The sequence below is a fragment of the Cupressus sempervirens genome, chromosome 1 (genome assembly GCF_028749045.1).
Source record: "Cupressus sempervirens isolate cs-2001-9-10 chromosome 1, ASM2874904v1, whole genome shotgun sequence".
NCBI lineage: Eukaryota > Viridiplantae > Streptophyta > Pinopsida > Cupressales > Cupressaceae > Cupressus > Cupressus sempervirens.
In genome coordinates, this window is record NC_143118.1 from 541,535,571 (window position 1) to 541,561,124 (window position 25,554).

The 25,554-nt window shown below is 39.9% G+C and overlaps 1 protein-coding gene across 5 annotated transcripts in view; it reads right to left on the reverse strand.

The window, feature by feature from the left end:
- LOC149578596 (uncharacterized) overlaps positions 1 to 25,554 on the reverse strand; it is a 90,207-nt gene that overhangs the window by 39,002 nt on the left and 25,651 nt on the right. For all 5 annotated transcript variants that reach the window (XR_016364613.1, XR_016364612.1, XR_016364611.1 and 2 more), the window contains exons 3-4: positions 17,862 to 18,527; positions 17,490 to 17,601 (exon numbers count right to left, since the gene is read on the reverse strand). Coding sequence is in view for 2 of the 5 variants with exons in the window: in XM_089830117.1 (XP_089686243.1) it covers positions 17,490 to 17,601; positions 17,862 to 18,527 (778 nt within the window). In the remaining 3 variants the exon portion in view is untranslated. The remainder of the gene's footprint in view (positions 1 to 17,489; positions 17,602 to 17,861; positions 18,528 to 25,554) is intronic.

Here is a 25,554-nt window from a genome sequence, read left to right on the forward strand (position 1 = left end):
ATCATAAATCACAAATCCTTCTGGTTGTTCCAAGTATACTTCTTCCTCAATCGTTCTATTTAGAAAAGCAGTTTTTACATCCATTTGATGAATTTCCAACCTTTAGCTGTTGCAATGGCTATTACAGTTCTTACTAAGGTATACCTGGCAACTGGTGCAAAACTTTCTTCAAAGTCGATTCCTTCCTTTTGAGAGAATCCTCTAGCCACAAAACGAGCTTTATGTTTTTCAATGCTACCATCTGCAACATACTTAACTTTGAAGAGCCATTTGGATGAAACAACAAATTTTCCTTTAAGTCTAGGAACTATATCCCAAACATCATTTTTTAGTATAGACTGATATTCTTCCACCATTGCATCTTTCCAAACCTAATGTTTGAGAGCTTCAGAAGCATTAGAAGGTTCAGAGTTTTGAATCTCACACATGAATGCATTGTATGTTAATTTTTGAGGTCTTTTGCTTTCTTTGAATGTCCCTGAAGGTGCTGCAAATTCATCTCCTTCCTCCATAATTTTTCTTTCCCAAAGTGGCCTTTTAGAATTATTGTCAAGACTCTTCTTGAGTCTCAGGAAGTATCTCATTTTCATTTGAAGTCTCTTCAGGGTACTCCCTCTGAATCTTAAGAGCAGGAGCCTCTTCTAGGGAACGGGATAAGTCATTTGTATCTAGTTCATCTGAAATTTTGGCTATTTTGAAAGCAATGTCTTCTTCAAAGATGACATCTCTGTTGAGTTCTATTTGTTTCTGTCCAAGTATGTAGATTCTGTAATCTTTTATTGTTTCACTAAAACCAATAAGAATTCCTTTCCTTCCAGGTAGGTTCTAACTTTGTCCTTTTCTCCTTAGGTTCATGAACATACACAGGACATCCAAATATTCTTAAATGGCTAATGTCAAGTTTCATACCTGAAAAGAAAATGCTTCTTCAGGGGTTTTTTTGTCTAGATGTGAGTGAGGACATCTATTTTGAATATAGACTATTGTATTAGATGCTTCAGCCCAAAATGACATGCTCAAGTTTTGATCAGATATCATAGCCCTAGCAGCTTCTACAATGGTTCTATTTTGCAACTCCATTCTATTGAGGGTTGTAGGGAATTGTAAACTCCCTCTTAATACCAGCAAGTTTGTAGAATTCTTTAAATATTTCAGAAGTGTATTCTTTCCCATTATTTGTTCTTAGAATTTTAATTTTCTTTTTTGAGGAGTTTTCGTTGATAGTTTTGAATTCTTTAAATTTAGAATCTTTTCAGATTCTTTACACTTAAAGGAAGTATATCCATGTCTTCCTTGAAAAATCATCAACAAAAATCACATAGTACAAGAACCCTCCTATGGATAGTGTACACATAGGTCCACATAGGTCCGAGTGCACTAGTTCTAACTTTTAACACATCTTTAGTTTTGCTCAAACTATGAGGAAATGACTTTTTTGTGTTTTTCCCCAAGGCACAACCTTTGCAGGATTCATTATGAATTTGACTTGATTTGGGCATTCCAGTTACCAACTTCCCCATAGATGTTAGAGCACGAAAGTTGATATGACCTAATCTTCTATGCCAGATTTCATTTGAATCTGAAGTTTCATGAACAAGTGCAAGATTAGTCTTAGTCCAAAGCTCATATAACCTTGTCTTACTTCTATTGTTTGAGCCTTCTTTATGGTTGAATTCTTTGCCCATGCTAGTACTTTGTCTTCCATGAATGTAATTTTATAACCATCATCTTCAAGTGCTGATATAGATATTAAATTCCTTTTAGTACTTGGTACATATAGAACTCCAGAAAGCTGAATAGATTTTCTAGATTTAAATTTGATGGTGCAAATCTCAATTCATTTTATGGAATGTGCAAAATCATCCCCAATTGTAACTTCTTCATCTATTTCTATTTGCATGCTTTCTAGGTTATCTTGATATCTTGTGATGTGTCTTGAAGATCCACTATCAATTATCCAAGTGTTGGACTTGGTTGATATTCGACTAGACAAGGCTGAGTAGAAGGCATATTTCTCAAAATCTTGACCTTCAATTGATTTATCAGTTTTGGCAAATGATGCTTGAAGTTTTGATCGATCAAGTTAATTTAGTGCATAATGTCCACTTTGATCACATCTGGAACACTGAATTTTAGACAAGTCTTTCTTCTATTTTGATTGTCCTTTTCCATGAAAGTTTCTTTTCCTCTTGGTATTCTTCTTCTTACCCTTTTTATGAAAGTTGGTGTTAAGAACATGAATGTCTTCATCTAAGGTTTTGTGTTTTCCTTTAGTCATTAATCTCAACTCTTCTTGAAGACAATCAGATCTTAATCGATCTAGTTTTAGAATTTTCGATCTTGCACTTATACCTTGTACAAATGACTCCCAAGAATTTGGTAGTCCTCCTAATGTTATTAGGGATAACTTTGGTTGTCAATCTCATAATTGATGGAGGATCAATCTCATAACTGACGGAGGATAATTGATCTCTCAATTCTATGATTCTCATGAAGAAAGCATTTATTGTTTCTCCTTTATTCATGCTAATATTATTCATTTGTCTTTTAAGAGCAAGTTCTCTACTAGTGCTATTTACTATGAATGCATTATCAAGAGCTTTAAACATGCGATATGTTGTTGCATGTTTTGCCACAATAGGCACTATGTGATTGTTTACAGTACGGGTAAATTAAAACAATACATACAGACAATGAACACGAACACGAACAGCAGAATTATATTCGCATATGCCAGACATACATTATGCTTCATAAGATTAATGATAAAAGGTAGATTACAATGATCCCAGACGGGAAATAAATACTATCCTTCGAACCTTCCCGGAGGAGTCCGTCGGCCACAAACATTATGTCCGCTACAAACTATTTACCCGTCGGCTACAAAATACAAAACACCGATAACAATCCTTCCATTGGCTATAGAAACATCGACGGGACCATCCAGTCGGTTGACACCATCCCCCCCAAAAAGAAAAGTCGTCTCCTAACAACAATTAAAAAATATCTAAAACAAATTAACAAACAAAATATATTAACAAAGTGACTACAACAAGAGAAATCCGCTTCTGTCACATCACTTCCACATTCATCCCGTGCCTGTAGCCTCTGCTAACACAACACTGTCTCCTCAATGACGCTGACCTTGATAGCCACCCATGCTGCTTTCTCTGGTTTCAATTCTTCAGTACCCTCAGCCAAATGTCGCTGCGCTGCCTCCAATTGGATGATTAGCTCCTCCTGAGCTCTCTACGCATCTACCAAGACAGCCTCCCGGCCAACACCTACTCCCAGTGCCTCTGGTACACAGAAAGTCTATGCCTGCAGCAACTTCAACTCTTCTCAACTGGTCAGACTCCCATGATTGATATCCGCAATGACTAAGGGTCTAGGCAGGGTCGAGGGGCAGCGCCCCTCGCCGCCAAGACCAAATTAGCACTTCGCAACCCACACAAAAATGCACGGAGCACACCATCTTTGTCATTTTCTGCCGATTCTACACTCTTTCTGGCAACCACGAATGCATCCCCTTCCCTTTGGCATTATTTGTCACTCATTCTGAACAACTTGAATCTGTCGTCGTTTTTTTTTTTTTTTTTTTTTTTTTTTGTAGAAAACCCCGCACACCCATCTTCTACACAGACTCAACAATCTCTCCTCCGCAAATGAGAAACAAAACTCCAACAATCTTTTGCTGGAACCACTCCTTCGGCAATGAGAAGCTCAACAATTCTTCCGGCAATGAAAACAGACATATAGATCATGCTGCGGAAGACCTCCTGCGGAACAGTCTGCGGGAGCTACCCGCAGGATAATCCGCACACATCTGTCGCGGGACAGTCCGCAGACAGCTACCCACGGGACATGTCTACGAACTTCTGCTGTGGGACAGTCCGCGGGGACTACCCGCGGGAGCCACCCGTGGGACAGTCTGCGGACCTTTGCCACAGGACTACCCGTGGGACATGTCCGCGGACCTCTGCCGCGGGACAGTCTGCGGGAGCCACCCGCAAGACTGTCCACGAACAGCTGCATCTGCCCACGGGACTTTTACTACTTTTTTTTCTTCTTTTTTTTTTGTCCCGCGGACAGCTGCATCTGCTCGCGAGACTTTTACTACCTTTTTTTTTCTTTTTTCTTTTTTTTCCCCCTTTTTTTTTTCAATTTTTTCTTTCTTTTTTTTTGACAAAAATAAAATAAAATAGAAAGACAGCACCTCAATTTTGCCTCCAAGCGTCGCCATTCTGCAACGACAACGGAGTCAGCTGGCCATTTTGTGATAGCGACGGAGTCTTCCTAGCACCATATATTTGCAATTTAAATCCGTTGACTACCGGAGGCACCTCTTGCTCGTCCAATGTCTCCAATTTTATCACCCGATTGTTGCCAACCTCCCGGGTCTGATATGGTCCAACCCATCTTGCCTTAAACTTTTCCTGTTTGATTTCATCCCGACCGTCGTACTTGAGTACCAACTGCCCCAGCTGAAACTTACTGAGTTTGTCATGCTATGCCTTATGTCTGTTCTGTGTTACCTTCGTCACCCATTGTGCCTGCAGTCGTCGCACATCTAACTTATTTCCTTGTTGTTGGTACCCTTCAAGTAATTTTATGGTGCAATTCTTTTCCTCCTGTGCGGTCCGTTCACCGTGTACCGAATGGTGGGATCTTTCTTTTTTCTAGGTCTGTATTGTATGTCCTTCCCTTCTTCAGCCGTAACCTCCTTTGCGTCATTTGCTTCTCTCTATTCCTTCGAACACTCATTTTCCTCCTTTTTCTCACCTTCGTTGACCCTTAGCATATTACAACTCGGAAAGAGTTCGTAGTCTTCTATCTGTCAGTGGTAAAGGCCATTCACCGAGTCCAGGTCGTCGTCATTCGATCCTCCGTCAAGTCTCAATACTCCTTCGTCCAATTCCATTCTCCTCTTTCCTTCGTCATCACTCTCGCCTTCACTTTCAGAATCTGACGATGGTGCCTCCTCGCCGACCATTTGCGTGTGCAGGTCAATTGTGAATCTTTTGCCTCCGCCCTCCATTGATAGGGTATTTCGTTTCCAATCATGTTTTACTTTTGCTTGCACCAACCAATCCCGTCCCAGAATAGCATCATATCCTTTTCTTTTCAATGGAATAACCACAAAATCCAATAAAAATGGTTGCATTCCAATAGTTACCGGTTATGCCTTCAAGATTCCCAACAATTTGATTTCGTGTTAGTCTGCCGTGAACAACTAGAATGCAGGTGGCCATAAGGTCGACTTTCCCAACTTTTTCCAAGTATCCTCCGGTAACACATTCACGCCGGACCCTCCGTCGACAATTGTGTCTTCAAAACCTTTCCCAAAATTCTCATCTCGACGACCGCCGGATGCCTTCCCGTCGTGAGAGCCAAAAGCATTGGGTCTGTTGCTGCCATTACACTACTATCCCTTCCTGTGTCCTCCGTTGCTTTCGGAAATGGTGCATGATTTAGAATGGTCGTCCGTAACTGGGGCATTGTGAGGAGAAGGTCACTTATCTTGACCGGTACCTCCGTTTGTAAGATCTATCGTAAAATGTTTTGTTCTGCGAAGTTCCTTGCCAAGGTGCCGGTGATGTCCTTCAACTGAGATGTCCCCGCCAATGATGCCTTTACAATTTCTGCTTGCGCTTCAAACAATTTTCTCTTTTCCTCCACTTGCCTCCGTGTAATTGCTAGAACCTCCTCTACATCCGTGCCGACAATAATCAAGTTTACTCCAGACTTTGGACACTTGGAATCTTCGTGATCGCCGGGTCTGCACCATCTGCACAGTAGTTTGGGTGTGTTTGCCGTTGTACAATCCTGCGCAAAATGACCCCACAAATTACATGCTCGGCATTGAACGATCGACCGTCTATTTGCATCATACTGGATTCAACTTCGACTCCCATTATTATTATTCGCATTGTTGGTATTTTGCCCTCTGCTATTATTCCTGTATCCGCCGGATGTGGCACCTGTACTATTCGTATTTCTGCTATTGCCCGACAGGGAAGCCTCCTGTGTAAGAAACACCTGCGGAGATCCTCTTGTCTTCATGTTAAAGGCGCACTCTTTTGTGGAATGGCCTATTATCTGACAAATGTCACAAAATTGGTTCTTTGGACACAATCCTTTAGTATGACCATTGGTCTTACACTCCGTGCACCACAGTTCACTGCCTTTTGGCTCCTTCTGCATGTTTTTAAACTCCATCATGTGAACCATATCCTTCTGTAGGGCACGAACCTTCTTGCTGCTGCCTTCGTCATCGCTGCTATCATCTCCGGCAGGCTCGTCGTCATCAAAATCAAAGGAGCTAATTTTCTTCTTCTTTGTCTTCTGCTCACTTTCAAGGTCCAGTGCTCTGTTATATGCGTCCGCATATGACGACGGTGGCACAATTTTCATTTCCCTCCGCAACTTCAAGCGTAGGCCGTCCACGAACCATCTTTTCTGCAATCCGTCCGCCGGCTTGCTTTCCATTTTGTTTATTAAGTCTTTTAATCTCCTGGCGTAGACGCGAACAGTTTCGTGCTTCCCCTGTTTGGTATTGAAAATCTTTGCTATGATTTCATTATCATGCCGCAAGAGTTTAAATTCCGCCAGGTACTCCTTTTTAATGTTATCCCAGCTATTTAGCTTTTGTGAATCCGTATACGAAAACCAATCAATCGCCACACCCCGTAGGGTTGCCAGAAATTGCCTGACCCATGCGTTGGCATCTGTGATTTCATTTGCCCGCCAGATCGCCTCACATGTCTTACAATGTCGGACGAGGTCGGCTGTACCATCACCCTCAAACTTCGGCAACTTTTCTTTGGGTCCTGCCATCACTCCTAGATTCTGTGCACGAGCGTTGTTTGTTCCTGCAACACTGGCACTATTCACTCCCACACCGGCAGTCTGCACTCTTGCACTGGCGGTCTGCACTCCCACACCAGTGGTCTGAACTCCCACACCGGAGGTCTGAACTCCCACACTGGAGGTCTGCACTCCCACACCAACGATCTGAACTCCCACACCGGAGGTCTGCACTCCCACACCGGCGGTCTAAACTCTCACACCGGAGGTCTGAACTCCCACACCGGAAGTCTCAACAGCTGCGAACCTTGGTGAAAAAGAAGGATCTTCTGAAGTTGTCTCCCGCGAAAGTGTATCTCGGACGAAGAGGTCACTCCACGCTCGTGCTCCCTCGGCACTCCGAGCCATGCGAGTCGATGCTCTTCCGTCTGAATTCTCTTCCCTTGGCGAACACAAATTCAAGAACGCCTCCTGTGCTTCTTCCACTAACTCCACCCGCTGTCGAGTCTCCTCCAACAATTCCTCCGCGCTTCGGTTTCCATCGGTAATCTTCTGGAATCTCCTCCGGCGCTCTGCCTATTGTGCCAGAATTAAATTAGCTTGAGCTGCGCGAATGTCATCTTTATCCTTCACCGTGTTCTTATTTTTATTCAACAGATTCGGCATTTAATTTCCATCCGCCTGCCTGTGTACCAGGTCCATCGGGCAACGACGCCAAATGTTTACAGTACGGGTAAATTAAAACAATGCATACAGACAATGAACACGAACACGAACAGCAGAATTATATTCGCATATGCGAGACATACATTATGCTTCATAAAATTAATGATAGAAGATAGATTACAATGATCCCAGACGGGATATAAATACTATCCTCCGAACCTTCTTGGAGGAGTCCGTCGGCCACAAACATTATGTCTGCTACAAACTATTTACCCATCGGCTACAGAATACAAAACACCGACGACAATCCTTCTATCGGCTACAGAAACACTGACAGGACCATCCAGTCGGCTGACAGTGATCTCAAACAATATCCACTATATTTTCATGGCATTCTCATTATTTTCAATCCATGGAGTTTTCTCTCGATCATCTTTAGGTTCTTTCTTTTCTCCTTTTACAAAGGAATCTAATTTGTTCTCTTTTAATAGCATCATTATACGATGTTTCCAAGATTTGAAGTTGTCAACACTTGTAAGGTGGTGTTCAAATCTTAACATGTTTGTCATCTTGAAAAATAATGAGACTACAACTTAATGTGAAATCTGACCTCTTAAACTTAATAAGATCTCTCCTTAACAAGGCTCTAATACCATGTATGTAATGATCCAACCCCGGAGAAGACAAAACTTCCACCATATCCTAATTTCGTTCCTATCAATTAGTTGGAGGGTGTGGTATGGCAAGGTATTGTATCTAATATGGCTGTACACAGTAATGGTCTTGGCCATATGATGCAACTGAGCTAACTGTATGGTGTCAAGGATGAGGTCGTACAGGAGCAGATTGTTGACCGTATGGTGTCTGGGTGTACGATGGGGCAGAGATGTTGATGTAGCCATATGGTATGATGGTCATACAATAAAAAAGGGGAGGCTATACGATCAAGGATGGGTGGCTGTACGTTTGATAGGACAATTCGTATGGTGTTTGGAGGGGAGTGTTTGTTGGTAGTACGATGGATACAAGGGGGATGTGGAAAGCCGTACAGCAGGTGCAGACACCGAAACAAGGTCGTACAATGGGATAAAGAGGATCGTACAGTGATGAATACCGCACAAGAGAAGGGTGGAGTCGTATGGAATGAAATATAGAACTTGTAGACACTAGAATGGACGGTAAATGCAAATAAGACATAGAACGCTCTATGAAATACCTTATTCATTCAACATGAAAATTTGATAATAATGACTTCATTAATTTGCAAGATAATAGTGCTCCGATTTGCTAGATCCAAGCGAAGTACTACAGGCAACAGAATAGGGTGAGGGTTGAATCCCACTGAAACCAGAAGAGCCAAGTAGGGAAGATCTTTCACTTCCGAAATGGCGAATAACAAAGAATCCCAACTGGAATTCGCAGTACAAAAAAATAATCCCAAAAAGCATACCTAAAGACTACCTACAAGCCGTGCTTAAATACCCGTCAGGAAACTTTCTGAGGGTGTACTAAGATAGCCAATGCCAACACAAACTACAAAACAAAATAAAAATGGATCCGAGATATATTAAATCAATCGGCCAAATAACAATAGTTTGATAAATGATTTATTTTATAATAGGAACATTACAGTCCTCCCGTCCCAAATTTTGCTTGTCCTCAAGCAAATGTAATGTCGGGTGCTAGAGAATGTGCTCACCCTCCCACGTCATGTCGTCCAATGGCAAGTGTTTCCAACACACCAAATATTCCTTCACCATATGTTTCCGCAAAGTTTTCTCACATACTTCGATGATCTCAGCTTGTTTCAAGATGAGCTTTCCTTCTTCATTGAGTGGTAGAAGGTCTGTGGCTACCGTGACATTTTGCCCTACGGTCTTCTTCAGGCATGAAACATGAAAGGTGTTATGAATACAACTTCCCACTAGAAGTTTCAGCTTGTAAGCAACTTCACCAATGCGACAAACTATGCGATAGGGGCCATAAAATCGTGGCTTCAACTTTTCTTTTCCCTTTTCCTTCAATGAGGACTGTCAATATGGCTGGAGCCTGAGATAAACCAAGTCCCCTACTTCGAAACTCCTCTCCATTCGATGTCTATCAGTGTACATCTTTTGTTGATTTTGTGCCCGTTGTAAGTTTTCCTTCAGGTATCGTAAGATGTCCTATTCCTCTTGAAGCCAATCCCTCGCCCTTGGTGCCTGACTGTCTCCCAACACTGTGTCAATGAAGGAGAGGGATTTGTACCTGTACAGAGCTTTGAATGGTGTCATCCCAATGGACATGTGATACGTGGTATTCTAACAATATTCTCCTAGATGTATCCACTTGACCCACGCCCGTTGTTGTGCCAAAACATAGTTTCGAAGGTAACTTTCAAGCCACTTGTTCACAATCTCCGTTTGTTCGTCTATCTAAGGGTGGTAACTAGTACTTGGTGACAATTTTGTTCCTGCCAATCGAAACAGTTCTATCCAGAAGATACTAATGAATCGCCCATCCCAATCACTAATAAAGTTTCCGAGTAACCCGTGCAGATGAAAGACTTCACTAAAAAACAGATCAGCAACTTGTGCAGCCTGAAAATCTAAGGGGATGGCGAAGAAATGTGCGTAATTTGTCAATCTGTCAACCACCGCAAAAATACAATCCTTTCCGTTCACCTTGGGAAGCCCTATTATAAAATCCATCAAGATACTTTCCCACTTATTTTCTAGAATAGGCAAAGGTGCGGCAACCCGACAGGTAGAGTATGTTCTGATTTGTTCTGCTAGTAAACTGCGCACTCTCTTACATACTGCAACATGTCCCCTTTAAGTCCTTTCCACGAAAACCTCTCCTGTAGACTTCTTTAAGTTTTGAGGAAACTCGGGTGTCCTGCCAAGAGTGAGTCATGTACTTTCTTCAAGATTTTCTGCTTTAATTTGGGTTCCAGCACTAAAAATATCCGATTCTTATAGTAGATAATGTCATCCACCACTTTGCACTAATCATCCTGGGTATTGTCATCCATTAGCTCACAGGAAAATGTGTTTTTGGAATATTCTACCAACAAATGTGCCTTTCAGTCAGCTGAAATCTGGTTTAGTGAGCAGAGGACAAGTTTCCTGGACAAGGCATCTGCAAGCACATTGTTCTTTCTTTTCCCATATTCAATGTCAAAATCAAAAGCATGAACCTTGCTTACCCATTTTTGTTGCATCTTGTTCAAGTCCCATTGCTCCAGAAAATATCTCAAACTGTTGTGATCCGTGCAAACGACAAACTTGGCACCTACCAAATATTGTTGGATCTTGGTTAGTGCATGTACGATGGCCAACATCTCTTTGTCATAGATGGAATATAGGCGTTCTGTCTACGTAAGCTTCCTGTTCTCACAAGCTATGGGGTGTCTATCTTGCATCAGTACCATGCAAATGCCTTCTCCGAATGCATCGCACTCCAAAATGAACAGTCGAATGAAATCAAGTAATGCAAATACGGGACAAGTGCTCATTGCCTCTTTCAGCTTATCAAAAGTGAGTTGTGCTTTTTCATTCCACAGGAAAGACCCCTTCCTTGTCAGATCCGCTAACGGTACGCTGAGCTGAGATAATCCTTTGACAAATCTCTAGTAATAGCTGCACAGTCCGAAAAACCCTCACAAATCAATGAGTGATTTTGGAGGAGGCCAATCAAGGATAGCCTGAATCTTCTCCTGATGAACTTGAACTCCATATTTACTAACAACATGCCCCAAGTACAATATTTCAATCATACTGAATTCACACTTGGATTGCTTGGCGAACAAAGACTGCTCCTCCATGATCCTTAGGACTTCATCCAGATGCTTCAGGTGCTCCTCCCATGTCTTGCTATAAATAAGATCATCAAAAAATACCAATAAGTATTTACGCAATTGTTTGTTAAAGATGTGATTCATGCATGATTGGAATGTAGCAGGTGCATTTGTCAATCTGAATGGCATGACTAGGAATTCATAATGCCCATAGTGACAATGGAAGGCCATCTTTTCTATGTCTTCCTCCCTCATGCAGATCTGATGGTATCCGGAACAGAGATCTATTTTTGAAAAATAGACTGCGCCATGTAATTCATCTAGCAACTCATCTATCCTTGAAATGGGATATCTATTCTTTATTGTTTTTTTATTCAATGCACGGTAGTCCACACACATGCGCATCGTCTCGTCCTTTACTAATACTAGTGATGACACGAAGGGGCTAGAACTGGGACGGAGCCATCCTTTCTCCAACAATTCTTGAATAGTCTTTTCGATCTCATCTTTGAATTTCTTGGGATGTCGGTAGGGTATGGTTATGACCGGCTTGGCTCCAGCTTCCAACTCGATAGTATGTTCAAAGTTCAAACCCTCGATGAGGTGGTATGCCAGGAGGGATGTCAATGAAAACTTTATCATGTTTACTCAAAATATTTTGGAGATCGTCATCCTGGGGAGGCGTCCGTTGTCCTTTTAGAGGTTCCGCAGAGACAAGACAATGTGCAGTCCATACAACGTCATCACTCCGAAAAATTGCCTCCATCCAATGTGGAGAAACTTCCTTCGGACCTTCATTTGCCATTCCGTGGAGAACAACCCTTTTTCCATCGATAACAAAAGTGAAGTCCATCCATTTGAAACTCTAAGTGTATTCATCAAGAGTCTCCATCTACTATATACCTAGAATAACCTCCATATCATCAAGGTCCACTATGAAGAAATCCTCATTCCCCGTGTCATTTGCAATTGTAATACTTAGTTGAGGAACAAGGTGTGTGTAGAGCAAGAGAGTCCCTCCGACAACCTTGAGCTGAAATCCTACGTGCATCTCTATAGGTAGGCCTCTTTGTTTCACCAGATAGGAGTTTATGAAGTTTAGCGTAGCTCCACTATCGAGCATCACTATAACCCTTTGTCCTTGAAGGGTTCCCCATACACGAAACACTATGCACCTCGGGCTACTGGCTAGGGCGATAGTTGCTCTACATCGTACCAATGCTGCAATCCTTTCTGTACGGTTCAAACTAACCATGTTGGCGTCGTCATAATGTTGGTTGTCTTCGGCGAGTGTTTCTTCCTGCTCATCCTCATCGTCGGACACAACCTCAATGTAGTGTATTTTTCCTTTTCCAAGGCATCTATGGCCAGGTTCCCAAGGTCCCTTGCAATTGAAACATAATTTCTTCCTTCGGGGTTCCTGTCTAGTAGCTTTGTCCAATGACGACTTCCTGGGCAGAGATTTATTATCTTTGTCTCTCGAAAATGCCGGTGGTTTGGGATGTAACTTCAAGACGATGACGTCAATGATGATGCCATGCTCTGTGCCTTCTTAATAGCTTCTGACAAGGTGGTTGGATTGAACCCTTTTACCCAACCTTTCAGTGGTTCTGTCAGTCCATCCATGAAGAGCACTATCCATCTTCTTTCAGAAATGTCCGTGACCAAAATAAAGAGTTTCTAAAATTCTGCAATGTATTGGTCGACAGATCCAGTTTGCTTCAATTGTGTCAAATCTTTGAAATTGAGTTCCGAATCTTTACCATCAAATCAATCTATTAATCTCTCAGTGAATTCTGCGTAAGTATTTATTTGATCATGCCCCAGTGTGATGGTGTTGTGATGCCACCATTCATGCGCAACTCTCTCCAAGTGTAGTGCCGCAAATTTGATTGCTTCTTCTGGCATAGAATTCAGCTAGAAATAAGTATCGGCCTTCATTACCCACACTTGCATAGATATGGATCCGGATCTGTCAAATGGAGAAAGATTCACTTTACTCAACTTTCTTTTGAGATCATTGTTAAAATATCCTCAGTTTCCGCCTCCCGAATATCTCATTCTCAGATCCATGTAATCTTTGTCAGATATATCTTCCTCAAAATTCACATTTTTCCAGTCTTCTCTCAATTTTTCTTGCATCTCTTCAAAGGTTGGTTGTTTCCCTCCGTGTGGTGTCTGAAAAGATCGCATGGAAGGTTGAGAGCGTACTAGATGAGGGTTTTTTTTACTCGACACCGAGTCTGCGCTATGACCATTTTGTTCTCCGAATATTTTATTGTCTGCCAGCTTCTTCAGAGTCTCTTCCATCAGTTGCTGAGTATCAGTGATCTGTGCCTGATTCTTTGCAAGTTCTCTTAGTAGTGCCACGAGTTCGACAGCTGTTGGTTCCGGTTCGGGAGCCATTCTATCAATGAAATGGATTCTTTGTCTCTTCCGGCTATAAACTCTCATTCACTGTTCATAGGCTAGCAGGATCGAAGCGCTCTAATACCACTATAATGATCCAACCTCAGAGAAGACTAAACTTACACTATATCCTAATTTTGTTCCTATCAATTCGTTGGAGGGTGTGGTACAGCAAGGTATTGTATCTGATATGGCTGTAGATAGCAATGGTCTTGGTCGTACAATGCAACTAAGCTAACCATATGGTGTTAAGAATGAGGTCGTACAAGAGCAGATTGCTGGTTGTACAATGTCTGGGTGTACAGTGGGGAAAAGATGTTGTTGTGGCCGTATAGTATGATGGTCGTACGGTGGAAGAGGGGAGGCCGTACAATCAAGGATGGATGGTCGTACATTTGATAGGACAGACTGTACAATGTTTGGAGGGAAGTGTTTGTTGGCTGTATGGTGGATACAGGGGGATGTGGAAAGTCATATGGTGTGTGTAGACATTGAAACAAGAAGGTCGTACGGTGGGATAGAGGGTCGTACGGTGATGAATACCGCATAGGAGGAGGGTGGATGTTGTAGGGAATGAAGTGCGGAACTTGTAGACAATAGAATGGATAGTAAAATGCAAGGAAAACATAGAACGTTCTATGAAATACCTTATTCATTCAACACGAGAATTTGATAATAATCACTTCATCAATTCACAAGATAATAGTGCTCCGATTTGCTAGATCCGAGCGAAGTGCTACAAGCGACAGAATAGGGTGAGGATTGAATCCCACCAAAACTGGAAGAACCAAGTAGGGAAGATCTTTCACTTCCAAAATGGCGAACAACAGAGAATCCCAACTGGAATTCGCAGTACAAAAAAAAAAACCCAAAATGCATATCTAAAGACTACCTACAAGCCGTGTTTAAATACCTGTCGAGAAACTTTCTGAGGGTGTACAAAGATAGCCGACAGCGACACAAACTACAAAAACAAAATAAAAATGAGTCCGAGATATATTAAATCAATTCGCCCAATAACAATAGTTTGATAAATGATTTATTTTATAATGGGAACATTACAATGTAAAGTTTCTTACCAGATTTCAATGTAAGGCTTGACTGCCACTGATGCTAATGGACTTGATTTGATTCAAAATTTGTGTAGATTACTACAGAAGTAACAGAAATGTTCTTATACTTGTGATGCTTGCGTTCCTTTTATATGCCAAAATTAATAGATTTTGATGCTTAGCATAATACCTGATCGGAGTTAACAAGTAGTAATCAACAATTACATGTTCAACTCGATAATGATATAAATAACCAATATAGTGATATTGCAGCCCAATATGAAGTATTCAAAACAAGGATCGATAAGTATGAGATATTATTGAATATATGATATTGGTTATGAATCATGATACAGAGATCAAGAAATACATAATCGATAAAATCAGAATATATATCTGTGTATATATATCAGTATGCAATCATATTGATGTATATATCCATATGTATAGATTCTGATAACGATTACAGATCTTGTCTAACCAAAGCTACAAACTTTAACAAAATCATTTATTCATATCATTTTCAATTACTCTGCGCTCTTGAATCAGAAACCCCGCATGAGCATCACCCCTAAGCATTTAATTGTCAAAAAAGATAACCCAAATGTGAATTACTTGATGAGCTGTAGTCAACCCAACAGCAAGATGATGTGACACCAGTCCTGAAGAATGAAACTCCATTAAAACAATAGAGAGACCCAGACATCAACACAACCTTTGTTGCATTCCGAAAACAAACATGCGAATACCAAAAAGGCTATAAAAAATGAAGTCGTTTCCTCTTCCATCATAGTAAGTAAAAACCTTTGGTGACTACTTCAATTGAACAAATCATGAACCGGAGGCAGTAACAACAAACTGTCATTACAGAGTCTTTTGATTCCACGTCTTTCATCACTGTCATCAATGATGGGAACCAACACATAGAGAAAGGTTCCATAGAACATCCATGAACATAAACAATAAGTACAAAATGATTGGAAGATAGTCGAGTGAATAGAACTGCCACCGACAAAAGAAAAAGATGAAGCTGATCCATAAACACAAACACCATAGCACAATGAATTACGGCAGATATGAAAGGAGCTGAGACCTGGAAACAAACACTCTACAATGTCTTCAAAGAACAATACAAAAGACAGGATACAGAGATTAAAGAATCAACCAACATAAAACAATCACAAACTTATTAACAAATGCAACATCAAAAATTTCTGATAAGCACAACTGTTGCAGGTAAGAATGATAGCTCCTACAGCTATCAAAACTCTAACATAGAAGGTTTGGAAAACATATAAATTTAAAATGTTTATTCCTCCAACTCAAATCAGCTTTGTATTCATTTGATTATATACTTGTGTATGTGATCAGAGTAGCTTCTAATTGATAATTTATTATCTTTATCGTTATTTTTCGAAGGATGAATAGTACAAACTTTAAATACTTAGAGACTCTCTTTATTTCATTGTTTTTCTATCTGTCAAGTTTAAGTGCCAAATCCAAGTCCAAGTCAAAATCAGCCTACCAAGTCCAAGTCTCTCAACATTGCTTCAATCTAGAGCAATTTTATTTAAAGCACCATAAAGAACTCGGTTATTTAATTGGATATTGGGAACAAAGTCATCTATTGAAGTGGGTAGGCTTGAAGAGATTGGATTTTCCCCACATAAATTATCTATCTATTTGTACATGTTGACAGTCAAATTATGTTTAGAATGGGATCCCAAAGTTCTTTTGCATATTTCAGGAGAAGTAGGAAACCCGTATACTTAATTGGCAGCTTGAATTAATAAAAGTCCAGCATGTAATTTATTTCTAAACTCCGTGCTGGGATTCCTTTGTAGTTGTTATGTTTTAATTTATTGAGTTGCTCTTATATATCTTCTAAAACTTCCAAAGAAGGAACTAAAAGCGTTTAACATATCTGCCAATGACAGTCAATGAGATGATGTTATTGTCCTCATGATGAAGATTTGAAATACATTGCCCTTATGGTACAGCTGAGAGACCACTGAGTTTGATTAACATTTTTTCTGCGCTAGTGAATCTGTTTGAATTTCCCCAATGATGATAAACAAGTAGGGGCTGAAAGCAAGGCTGTCATCCACAGAGAGATAAATGGCAAACAACAAAAGTGCATCAATATAAATAAAATAGAGAAGCATGCAAGCAAATAAGAGAATAAGGAAGATTAAGGAAGAAAAACCTAAGTTGCCGATTCAGGTTCGGGACAGATTCGGGTTCCGGGTTCGGGCTCGTGGGTGGGTCCGTGAGTATATATATATATATATATATATATATATATATATATATATATATATATATATATATATATATATATATATATATATATATATATATATATATATGTGGGTGGGTCCGTGGGTGTGTGTGTGTGTGTGTATATATATATATATATATATGCATTACAGTCGAAATGAAGGACCTTGCCCAGACCCGCAGCTAACCAGGGTGCGAACCCAGACCCGGATCCGGGCAGCAGGATCCGAACCCGGTAAGAGAAAAACCATAACAAAGGATAAGAAGAAATATGGAAAAGCTATTATATCTTACATGACAAAATACAAAACCCCAGGCAATGGAGTTAAATATTATGCATGAGAAAACCTAACATCTAATGTGTTCAAACCTAAAAAATATTTTGCATGCATATCAACACAGAAATCAATAATTTCTAAAAAGCTGTAAAGCTAAAAGAGCTTTCAAAAACAGATTTCACAAAAAGTGAAACAAACATTTAAGATATAAAAAGTGACCTATCCTAGCAGAAGATGACAGATGTGCATAAAGCAAAATCCCTCCCATAGAGTGACCTATTGCAAATAGTTTTCCGTCCTTGGGCTTGGTCTGGCTCCGTATATAATCCATCTGCATAACACATAAAATTGGAATTTTAGCAAATCTATGCCATGTAAACAGAGGCTTCTTGTGAGTGCTGATGACTGACATAGGAGACAATGAAAAGTTCCATGCAACTACATCATGATAGGAATCAAATAAGTACCATTTCCAATGAAAAAATTTACAGGACAGAAACACCGAGAGAAAAGAGGATGATGAAAAAGGCAGTAAAGTAAAAAACAGTTCAACTACAAACAAAGCAAGGTAAAAGAAGAATGTCACCTCACCGCTGCAGGAAGATCCTCTTCTAAATAGTTATCAAAGTCCCAATTATATTTCTTAGTCAGAACCATTAGTTTCTGAATATCATCAATTTTTGAGCTGAGACGTTCACGTAGATCAAAGATCTGTGATGGACCATCTAGCACCATCTTAACAAGCCTATCACTCATCTCTGCAACCTGTGAAGCAGTACCAGAGTTTTGCCCCTCCTCAAACAACTTTAATAGCTTTTCTTTAATTTCCATAAAGCGCTCTGACAGTTGAGCATCTCCCCGAAGTTCAATTATCTGGTCAACTAACCTAGAAGCCATAGCCTTATATTGGCTTTCATTCAAAAAAGTAGTCAATTTATCTGAGAGTTGTAGAAATGCTTCTGACAATCTAGCCACCAATTCTGATCTCTCCTGGGCCATTTCAAGCTTGTCTTCACTAGCCGTGTCATTCTCAATCTCTGCTTTAGAATTGCTTTCAGTGAGACTCTGATCATATCTGATTAAGTTACCATTTAAGCCATTTTCAGTTAGAGTGTCCATCAGCTTGATGGTAGTACCATTTTTAATGCAAGTTTCATTTGCCATAGGTTCCCCTTCTCTTTTACTCAGTCCAGCACCTCTCAGCTCCAGAATCCATGTGTCAAATCCTTGTTCAGACAAATGGCGGGCAAATGAAGCCTAAAAGAACAAATATACAAAACATAAAGAGCTCACAATATTAGTTGCTTGTAATAAATCATAATTACATACAGTCCAAAAAAAGGATAAAAATTGTAATACAAGCTTGAAAAGTATTATGTATAGCAAAAGAAAGTAGTCCATGACTTTGATCATTTCATCCTTGTGACGTATCAAAAAAAATTGTTGTCGGTAAATATTATGTAGCCGACGGGCCCTTCGGGAAGGTTCCTGTTATGTAGCCAACAGGTTCCTTCGGGAAGGTAATTGTTATGCATCCGATGAACCCCTTCGGGAAGGTTCTTCGGAAAGTATTTACACACCCTCCAGGATCATTGTAATCAGCATCAAAAGCTTAATGTAATGTCTTTGGCATATGCGAATAATAAAAGGAGTTCTGTTGTTCTTATCTATTGTCTGTGTGCATTAATCCATTTACCCCAAGCAGTAAACAAAACTGGCACGGCTTTTGCCTAAAAATTTCTTTCTTATTGGTGTTAAATAAATCTATAAAAAGATCAACACTCAGTGCTCAACAAAACAGACGGATTGGTCTGGAATTCCTGCTGTTCACTGTATCATACTATTTCTTATAAATTTGTATTGATCACATTTTTGTAAGAAAAGTTATTGACTGAGCTGATTTTACCACGTAAAATGAAAGAGCAAATAACTTAAGTGACATTAAAAAGTTACATTCTACAGCATAAAAGCGTGCAGTACAGCTTCAAATTTCTTTATAATTGAACATACAACTTTGAATAGAGCTCCAACAGTTGAATGGTAGACTTCAGTTTTGGTAAAGGCCAACCATCTGCATAAGTACAGTTTCTTTCTTTCTGAAATAAAAGAAGATACTCTTGTTTTATGAAATTGCCATTTACACTTGCAGCAGTCCACAAAAAAACTACATTTATTGCTAAGCCCCTAGTCTGAAATATTTATGGAGATCGAGCAATGTATCTCTATCAAGAGTCATGGTTTTTTCTTACAACTTGTTGTAAAAATGGTAGCCCGTGCCCAAGAGAAAAAATCACACTAGCATTTGAACATTCTTGAGAGAATTGGAGTGAGTTTTATAGTAGACAGAGATTGCTGATTCCAAGAGTAAAGCTATGGAAGGTGTAGATACAGCAGAGGAAGATATTGGATTAAATGACGTAATGTAGATGGTGTTGTACATGAAGCAATGGACAAAACTTTTCCATCTAGTATCAGGGTGAAGCCATGACAACCACCTTCTAGACCAAGTGAGGAGCCACAACGATATGCAAAGACTAGACCTCCCTATTTTTTCACTAGAACAGGGAAGAGGAAATTACAAATTTTTAGATTTGTAATTGCATGGAGATACAATTTATAATGATAATTTCCAATGGCAATCATTACAGATTTAAATCAATCATCTGTTGGCTATTGTTACTGCCTACGTCAACTAGTTGCAACAATAAATGAAAAATGTACAATAACAGGATATAGAAAAATTAAAAAACTCACTGCACATGATTGGAGGATATACCTTTCATTACCAAGCAATAGATTTGCAATCAATACATGTGATGTCCCCAATATTATTAAATAAATAAATTTATAATGTTTGGCCTCAACATTAATTTTATTATCTCTAGGGCCTTTTTATTTTTATTTGTTTACCATGTTGGCCAAGTTGGCATTATTTGTAATTCTTCGAGACGTTTCCCCAAAGCCATATATAAGGTTGAGTTTGTTGTAGTTGTATGTATGTGATTTAGATTTTATTTGTGCATTGTGAATTCCAGTTGGAGTTCTTTGTCTGCCATTTCGAAGGTGAAAGATTCTCCCTATTTGGTTTCTGCAGTTTCGGTGGGAGTAACTCCTCACCTTATTCTGCTCTACTCTTGGTTTAGAATTATTGTAATTTGAAGTGCTATTGTTACTTGTATCTGAATTACTTCTGGCATCACTGGTATATTTGGTGACTATTATCAGGTGTCCATTATTGTGCTATCATTATCACTTGTCTATCATTGTACTCTGAGAACTCAAACTATCTTCCATTCTTGATCTGCGTACTTGTGCGGATACACATACAATTCTAGAGGCTAACATTATAACCCTAAAGGCAAACTGTTAACTCTGAAAACCGTAGGATGTATACAGTAGTTTGGGCAAAACACCATACAGCAGCACAGAAGGACTGAGTTAGAAGCATCATACAGCACAAGGTATTAACTCCGTACGCAACATTCCAAGATCACTGTACGACATTGAAGGCAACTCGTACAACATCAAACCAAGCAGCAAGAGACTGTACAGAGAGGCATCATGTCTCTGTACAGCAGAGCCATCTGTACCATATGGCAAGGACAGGAACACCGTACACTAGATACAAGCATCGTTGGATGCAGTGCCAGAGGTTGCGGGTGCCACACGACCATAGAGTGAATCCGAATGGTGAGTTTTGAAGGTGTGCACCAAATCTAGAGCAAGTTCAACGCACGCCATCAGCTGGGAACTTTACACTACATCACATCAAAGAGATAGGTAGATATCCCGACCACAACCAACCACAATATGAATTGTGCACTGGGTTAGTTAAGAGTCAAGACTACCAACTACCAACCAACAAGTAGTCAGGAACTACTCGTCCCAATTACAAAACATAACAATATTCATTTTGCTGAATATGTTATGTACTTTTGCCAACTACATCAGCCCCAACCCCAACCCCAACCCCAACACCACCACCCCGAAAAAAAAGTCCTTTTCAAAATAAAACTAAGACAAAATTGGGAATAAGACACCAAAAAACTGAACAAAATAAAATACTAAGGGGGGAAGGGTAAGAGGACAACCTTGGATACATGGAGGAAATCAGAGAGTAGAAGAGCGAGAGCGCTATTGCTAAAGGTGTTGGACACGTTAGTTGGTCGCGAACTCTCTCTCACAGGCTGCCTCCACCATGTCAATGACCTCATCAATTGCCTTTTAGTCTTCTCCATCTCGTGTTCCTTTGACAACTTCCCATCCCTCTCTACTATCTTTTGTTCCTATTCGCCCAACCATATGGTCTTCTTTGCCTATTGTCTATCCTTCACTAGCAGTTCGTTCTCTCTTTCAGCCACTATCTCCTCCAATACTATAACCCAGTTGTGCTACTATGAAATATCCTACCCAGATATTCTTTTCCAACTTTCTTTGAGAATATTTCAGAAATATTAACAAAGAACATATACCACAAACACCAGCAAAGGCTCATACAAAATATTCATAAAATGTTATTACAGTATAATGTTCAGCAATACATTAACAATCCAATCACAAAAATAGTGATAACAATCAAATTGACTGACCAGAAAAGATCCTGAAATGCAAGTGTGAACTCCATCGTAAATTCACCACGGATGATGAATTAGGGCTACATCCAATCCACCCAAAAAGAACCTGGGGGTTTGCGTCCTCAGATCCTGAATAGAAGTTGAAGCTTCCTTAATTTTTCCAAGAGAAATCTCAAACTAAATCCATATCCAAGCATGCTGAAAATGAACTCCTTGTCCCCTTTTAAGCACAATTGGATGACTCTTCATATTTCCTTGCCTGCCTCTTCATTTTGATTAACTTTTCCTTTTTTTAATTGTCTTTTTTCCACTTAAGGGAATAATACAACTTATAGGCTAAAGTGACATATTACTTTCACTTTTAATTTTAAAGTCACTTTATTTGAACAAGTTTATATTTAGACATTAAAATAAATATCCCGTTGAATTTATAAAGACATGTATAATAGCTTGCCGAAAAGATCTTGACAAGAGGCTAGAAGTTCAATATTGCAAACTTGGAAATACATACCCCAGATGACTTACTATAAATATTAAGTATCAGAAATCCCTGCTATCTCGACTCTGATCTACCTAGAAGTAAAGATGCCTATGTCAAAACTCATACTAACCCCAGGCAAAAACCCGGTTAGCTCACAAGACCATGAGGGAAAGGGCTAATGACACATCATATGTAAATGGCTAGAAAAGGTGGTTTACATACTGGGTCATTTGCTCCTCAAACTTCTAAATCCGATTCATCAAATCCTTCCAGCATTCTCGGCCTAGAGAGGGGTCCTATATCAAAGGGGCGCCAAAGGGAGACATAAGTGAATATTTTAATATGTTTTATATTGCACATTTTTTATCCCACATTGCTCATGAGAGTTGAGTCAACCCTTGGAGAAAGAATAAAAGGGAGCATCAGTGGCTTCATTCAAGAGGTTGAATATGAGAAGAAAATTGATGTGTTATTGGCATTAGAAGACGTCTATCCTCTCTTGTGACATTCTAGACGTCATTCCCTTGGGGTTTGGCCTTTGAAATCCATTGTTATCAGCTTTATTATCAGGTAGATTGGGTGCATTTCTAGTTACAAGCAGATTTGATGTTTTGCTCATATCTTCTTCATTACTCATCCGACGCTTATGTTAAGTTGAGAAAATAATTTTATGAAGATATTGGACTGTTTGAAAGACAAAATAATGTAGCAACACCGTTCACGCGGGTATTGTTCATGCGGCACTATTCCCGCAGCACTATTCACGTCACTGTAGCAGCAGGTTTTAATAACATTTACTGACACATTATGTCAATAATATTGGAGCAATTAGTGAGTTGATAATCTGCTCGTATTTGATTTTATTAAATTCTGAAAATAACATCATATCAGCAGTAATACAATTTCCAATCTGCATATTATTGTACTTTTTTTTGTTCTTGTTGAGTGATTTTCAATTACATACAAGCAAACAATATAAATGTCTCATTTCCGAAGTCATAGAGATTAAATTAGTAAACAGAGGAATAAGGAGTTGGATGCAAACTATTTGACAAAATTCCTATCAACAGTTGTTTAGTTCTTGGGCATTTTTACAGTGTCCATTACAATGGTATCAGAGCCTCTGAGTCCTACCATCCTATGGAGGCCTTATAGGGAATCTGGAATAGCCGAATAGAGGGAGAAGTGTTTGACGAAATGTCAAAACACTAAAGTCAGAAATAAAACAGGTTAAGAATGTTTGTTTGAGCATGCGACAGAGGCTAGTAACTTCCACCATACCAGGGCAAGACAACAAAGATTAGGACTCACAAAGCGATTAGTCTAGTTCATCTATGCAGTTGGACATAGAATCCAATCATACAGACACAAAGGAGATATTCTTTGAATAGGACAGCAGTATGGGTGATCGAGATGACAAGAATACAAGACTAGGTAAAGGCAGGAATGTCCGTCCAGACCAAAAGGTAATGTTTAGACGGTTACTAGATATGTTAGAGCACGGGCAACGTATGTAGTAGGAGCAGAATAGGCGAATGGATATGATGTTGCAACTTATAGCTAGACAGATGGGCATCAACACTAATCCAAGCAATGCCAACAATGGAAACAATAACAATTAGGGCAATGATAATAATGGAGGTCGAGGCAACAACAATGGTCCTAAGAATAATGATAATAATGATGGACAAGGCAACAATGGAAATGAGGCTGATAACTTTAGAAACATTACATGCCCAACTCGGACGAGCTCAAGACCTCTTCTACCCACATTCCCACCCGGAGATCCGATTCAACCAGTGAACGAACCGCAAATTACCGAATTACAAGTTCAATTCAGGAGGGACTGGGAGGCTTGTGGACTGGAGTTTCAGGCAGATATTTTCCTCAGAGATTATATGGACTTGAGGATGAGACATATGCCTAGAGCAGGAGGGAGGAATCAAAATTTTGAGCTGGGAAAGAAAGTTGGGAAACTTTCTTTACCTTATTATGATGCTTCAAGGAATATAACTGCACGATCTTGGGTGCAGAAGGTAGATACATACTTGCAGCTAAATCCTATGCCTGAGGAGGAGGCTATCAAGTAGACGGTTATTCAGAGAGGGCCCAGCGCATGAGTGGTGGCACCATGGCATGGTAACCTTGGGGCATAATCAAATCACATCTTACGAAGAGTTTACTGAGAGGCTCATAGAGAGATTTGATACCAAATATCCCAAGTTACAGTTTAAGGAGTTGGCACAACTCAAGCAGTGGGGGTCAATTGAGACCTATATCAGTGAATTTCAGAGGTTAGCTGTGTGGGTCACAAACATTTAGGTTAGTAGTGTTGTTTATGGATGGACTCTCAAATCTCTTAAGGGGTTGGGTCAAGGGGCATGATCCTGCTACATTACAAGAGGCCACTAAGAAGGCTAGCGACTTAGCACCCTCTTCTTTTAAGAGCAAATTTCAGCCTAGGGATTCACATACAAAGAAGGATAAGGATAAGGACAAAAAACTTTTTTACCAGGACATACAGCCAAAAGAGGATAATAGGAAGTTGGATAATGACATCCTGAATGAGTTGAGGAGGAAGAAGTTGTGTTTTCATTGTAGAAAGCCTTGGGACTTATCTCATAAGTGCCTTCTCAATAAGGCAAATCAAATGGAGTATTTTTCAGCGGAGGAGTCACAGTGAGAGGTAGACGATCAGCACTCCGATTCGGATGAGAGTAGCATTCCAGAGAACAACATTCCTAAGAATGATAGGTCGTTGGCACGATTGACGGGGGCTCAAAAGGTGATCACATTTAGGGTCAGGGGTATTATCTAAGGGCAAAAAGTGCTCTCTCACTGAGGCTACACATAACTTCATTGATGCACAATTGGTAGCCACGAGAGGTTCATAGACCGAGGAGCATGTTGGGTTTAGAGTCATGATAGCTAATGGTGACAAATTATTATGCACTCGAAAGATATCTAATCTTCACATCAGGCTTGGAGATGGCTATGAGTTCGAGGATGAGTTCTATGTGGTAGACATGGGAGACTATGATGTCAACCTTGGCATGACACAAATGGCTTTGCTAGTTGAGTTCACACTCAACCCAGCAAAACTAGAGATGAGATTCCAGCACGAGGGCAAAATTGTTGTACTCAGAGGACTTTTGGATGGGAGTTGCAAAGTAGTCTCCTTGAGGAGAATGCAAAGACTTTTTCAACATAATGACATAGAGTGGGCAGC